Below are 5040 nucleotides of genomic sequence, written 5' to 3'. Positions count from 1 at the left end.
ATTATTATTATTAATAAAAGGATTCGTATAAAAAACAAGAATCATGAAGAAAAAAAAAATACTATATACTTTTTTATGGAAGTATGGCAATATAGTTTTTAAAATGGAATAGTTTTGTTTTAAGGTAGGGCGTGTGATGAGTATTTATTTTTAATATTATTTTTAGGAATATTTCTACCAATGAGTAATTTAATAATTAAATATTTTATCAAAAGGTGTGGAAAGAGTAATGTTGCGCCATAGTCAAGATTTCTGTTTATTCCTCCCAAGTAAGTCGTCGAGAATTCCGAAAGCCAGATTAAGCTTAGTCGTCAAGAGGTACCAGTTAAGGAAAGTCCTTGTGTTGAAAAATTCTCATACAACTTTGCAAATGTGGTTGAGAAGTCCCGAAAAGAGTCCTAAGGATATCTACGCAGAGAAGTCGACAAGTCCGAGATAAGACAGAGATCAACCCAAAAACCGCCAAATCAAGAGAAGATGACCTTCATCTCATATTCAAATTTAAATAGAATATCAAATGTGGATTATCATCACCATTAAATTCAAATACTTAAACATAGATAAAGCCACAGGAATCCTTATCTAAGGAAGGGATATAAGCTTATCTCATAATGTAATTTAAAGATAAGAGATATCATATACGGGAGAACCTAAAAATAAGAGTTAAACTCCTCATTTAGTTTTTAGTGCATCCACAAGTGAACGTAGACAACAATATTATGCTGAACCACTATAAATATTTGTATTTTCTTTTATTTTTCGTATTAATTTTTTTATGAATTCACGAGTTTCATAACATAAGTGTTCCTGGAGAGATTAAATTCTAAATTGATGAAGGCAATAGACTCTTCACCAAAATATCAAATGATGTCCAGATTTTTTATATGCCGGAGTTGTTATTACGTGAGGATCACTATCTCCAACTCAAGTAACCTAGAAGATTTCTAGCAATAAATAAATAAATAAATAACCTAGAAGATAACTGCTTATCTCCAAAAAGAAATTATAGATAATGACAGTATTTCTGAAATTATTTAGAGATAATCAAGACTTGCAATAAATAAATAAATAAATAACCTAGAAGATAACTGCTTATCTCCAAAGAGAAATTATAGATAATGACAGTATTTCTGAAATTATTTAGAGATAATCAAGAGCTCGATTGCAAAGAGGATCAACCCTACAAGGTGATACTAAATTCAATTCTTAGTATTAACTCTTGAGTGATCTTGTAATTTCTTTTTTAACAGTGGAATCGCTTCTCCTGAAAGTAAATTCACTCTCTAATTAAGGTAAATCACTATAAATCTACGTATTGTCTACTTGCTTTTACTTTTTTTTTCTGATTATCATCAATAAAGTATGTAAAATAATGTGTGATGAGGTGGTCGTGAGGGATTTATTTGTTAGACGAAAATCAACCATCAACATTGAATAAACCTCATTCATAATCAAGTTGATAAAAAATTAATCCCAGAGTTCAAACAATTTCTGCAGTAAGAGTTCCCAACTTAAAAATACAAGACTGAATTGCATTATAATTTTTCTCAAAAGGTCAGTACCTTCCTTGTCGTGGATTGCTAAACTAAAAACACGCAAGACAAGAAATAATAGGTTCTTATGGTCATGGAAGAGCGCATTTTGTACATGGAATCAAATCTTGATAAATACATCTTAAAAATGTATGGATCAAGATTTTTATCTGTTACTTTTAATTTATAATTTTTTAGTCAAATAATTACACTAATAAAAAAATATTTATTAAGAATAAAAAATTAAAAATCTAAACTCATATACTTTTAAAAATAAATTCTATAATTTTCTCGGTGTAAATTGAGGGTCCACTGCCCTTAACAGATTTTGACTAGGCGCAATTCCGAGCCCATTGCCAACTAACTCATGACTTTGAAATGTAGAACCTTGTTTCGAGAGCAGTTGTTGAATTTCAACCTCAAATTCGCTGTCATCAAGAAAACACTATGGGCATATTTATTTAACTGTGGATTAAATAAAAATACAATAATGTAATTTTTTAGTGTGACCATCATATTACATAAATTAATATATATGATTAATTAATATGTTTTATGTCATATTATTGAATACGACTTATTTTTAACATATTATATTATATTATTTCATAGTAAATCAATAATTTATATCGGAGTTAGGCACTTTTAAAGGTGGAAGTCGAGTTGACATATGGCCATGCCGAAGCATATACTGTTGAAAAATTTATGTGGCACAATGTATATTTTATATTTTGACCCTAAAACTTTTGTAAAAGTAAATTTTGACCCTAAAACTTTTGTAAAATTACATTTTGACCTTAAAACTTTTGTAAAATTACACTTTGACCCCAAAATTTTTACAAAATTTTATTTTGACCACAAAACTTTTGAAAAATTATATTTTGACCCTAAATTATTAAAATTTTATATTTTAACTCCTTATACAATACGTGACGGTGCCAAATATGTATTGTATTGTGATAATACAATACAATACATCTTATACAATACAATACACGTTACTAAACATGACCTATATTAAAAAGTTGGAAACACAAAATTTTAACCCAAATAATGAAGAAAACTATTTATACGTCTCATTTAATGACACGAATATTCTAATATATTTTCTTTTTTTATAAAGAATAAACAAAGAAAAAAACCATTGGTATCATCACAACTCTGGTCATCTTTTTTGTTGATAAGAGAAATTCAGGGATCTATAAATATAATGGGAATGAACTCACTTAATTTAACTTAAAGATCAGCTCAATTTCACTTCCAACAAACTACAGACAGGCATGGACCTTAAAATGAGCCATAGAATATCTTAAGCTCAAATTTGATCAACGAAGAAAAATTAATGAAAACAACATGCTTCTTGATCGGTGCAATGGTTTAATAAGCTAACCTCCGCACAATAATACTAATAATAATGAGCTAACCTTCAACTAATAATAATGAGCTAACATTCAGGAAAAAAATTACGAAAAAAAAACTAAGGCCGTTTAGTAATGTTTTCAAAATAATTTTATTTTCAATATAAAAGTAAAAATGAGATTGTTTCGATATTCATTTTAAAATTAATTTTTTAATTTTTTAAGAAATTATTTTAAGTATAATAAAAAAGTGAAATCGTGTTATGTTATAATTATTAATTCATATATTATAATATTGTTGATAAGTATTAAAAAATAAATAAAAAAATAAATTTTAACTATTTTTTAATTCTTTCACAAAAATTATTCTCATTATTTTTATTTTTAAAACATTTACTAAATAAATACAGTTTACAGACCGTTTTAATTTTTATATCTCAAAATACGTACATAAATATTTTTAAAAATAAATAAAAATTAATTCTAAACGCATCTTAAAAATTTTACTAAAAAATCACCCCATCCATTTCATCAGTTTAAATCACAACTCAAATCTTTTTATTTTTTCTATAAAAAAAACATAAATTTATTTATTTATTTATTTTTACAATATTTTCTCTCAATTCTCACGAAACAGAAAAGTATCCCAATTACGTAAATAATAAAACCATGAGCATGGAAATTTTCAATCACTTGTGAAATTTTAGGAGATGTTTTAGTTGGATAATTCAAACTATAATTTGAATCATAATTCATAATTCATTACGATATTTTTTTTTTAAAAAAATACACATAAATTAAAAATTGTTTATTCCTAATGTACTTCTCTCGTCATGATTTCTTGAACAAAAAAAAAAAAATAAAAAAAAAAAAAAGAAAAAAAAAAAAAAAAAAAACTGAAGAAACAAAGAATAAAATAAAATAAAAGTACCTAGACAAAGCTTTCTTTGGATGGTGGCTCCAGGTTGAGATCCAAATCCATGTTGCTGTCCACAGAGACCTCGTTGTTTTTACTAACTCCCTCCTTAACGCCGTCTTCTCCGTCCAAACCCTCCGTCTCAGTCTCACTCCCTTTTATTTCCCTCCATCCCACCGCCGACAACTTACCGTCTCTCCTCTTCAGATAATTTGCCGCCGCGTGGATCCTCCCCAGAATGGCGAAGAACTCCTGAAATTCCTCCTCCGTCACCGTCGCCTCCGTTCTTGGTCCGTCGCCTTCCGCAGCTTTCCGTTTCTTTCCGTCAACTTCGCCGGCATCTCGGCGCTTCCTCTTCCCCGCCTCCATGGGCTTAGCCGGAAAACGATGTCGTGGCGCGGTGTTGATTTAGGCAAGGACTACGAAACAGGGTTTTGGAAATCTGAACATCGGAACTATGGGAGGAAAAAAAAAAGACACTGACGATAAGATTTTGCGAGTTTTCTTGGGCGTGTAATGTTGATTTCAACAAGAGTTGTATGACTAATTATAAAAAAATAATAATAAAAAAATAAGAGTTGTAACTTGTAAGACTTGGGTTGGGCCATTTGAAAATTGTGGTAGTGAGTGATGTCTTTTTGATTGGAGGGCCTCTGCGTCATGCCAATGACGTTTGCAAATTTGTAATAACGGGAGTCTCTTTTGATTTTTCTTTTCCTTATTTTAGAGGAACGTGGAATCTTTTTTATTTTTTTATTTCTAAAAGATAGCAATGTGGAGGCATTTTTATTAAATTAAAATATCCTGTATAAGCAGTTCATGTTTTTCGTCATTAAATTTAGTCTAAATAATATCAAAATAAAAAAATTATGAGAAACTCATTGAATTGAACTTATGAATATGATGGAGTATCCTACTTTGACAATATCATTATCATTAAAATAAAGGATCACATAATAATGAAACGTGGAAGTAATTTTTTTTTTATTAACTTAAAAGTTGGAACATCGAATTCCATACGCAATTCAACTACGCAATTTTGCTAACTGGAATAATATAAGAGACCCCTCAATTTTGAAAAAAAACAAAAAATTTATTTTCACTATAGACCCCTCAATTTTGGTTTGGTAATGAGCCACGCATATTTTTTTTAAGATATTGTAATGATCTTTTTTTTTTTTTTTAAAGAAAGCACGCCGTATAGTAATTTGAAAATTAACTATAAATCATACGA

General features: G+C 28.7%; 1 protein-coding gene across 3 annotated transcripts; it reads right to left on the bottom strand.

Moving 5' to 3' along the window:
* Positions 1 to 248: 248 nt before the first annotated feature.
* Positions 249 to 4396, bottom strand: LOC21397801 (protein NIM1-INTERACTING 2). Of its 3 annotated transcripts, none has more exons than XM_024170355.1 (2): positions 3822 to 4396; positions 249 to 408 (listed from the first exon to the last, which is right to left on the bottom strand). In XM_024170355.1, exon 1 carries the CDS (start codon positions 4173 to 4175, stop codon positions 3822 to 3824), a length of 354 nt encoding a protein of 117 aa, XP_024026123.1. In that variant the 5' UTR covers positions 4176 to 4396; the 3' UTR covers positions 249 to 408. The 3 variants fall into 3 exon arrangements, with proteins under 3 accessions (XP_024026123.1, XP_024026121.1, XP_010103780.1); XM_024170353.1 differs by lacking the exon at positions 249 to 408 and adding an exon at positions 1828 to 1977; XM_010105478.2 differs by lacking the exon at positions 249 to 408 and adding an exon at positions 1828 to 1960.
* Between the last annotated feature and the right edge of the window lie 644 nt (positions 4397 to 5040).

This window comes from Morus notabilis, unplaced genomic scaffold (genome assembly GCF_000414095.1).
Source record: "Morus notabilis unplaced genomic scaffold, ASM41409v2 Scaffold6, whole genome shotgun sequence".
Classification (NCBI taxonomy): domain Eukaryota; kingdom Viridiplantae; phylum Streptophyta; class Magnoliopsida; order Rosales; family Moraceae; genus Morus; species Morus notabilis.
Note: the sequence above shows the minus strand (reverse complement) of the source record. Positions and strands in the feature narration are given on the sequence as shown.

Coding starts and splice junctions, on each gene's coding strand:
- LOC21397801 (XM_024170355.1), bottom strand. CDS start 4,175: ATGGAGGCGGGGAAGAGGAAGCGCCGAGATGCCGGCGAAGTTGACGGA.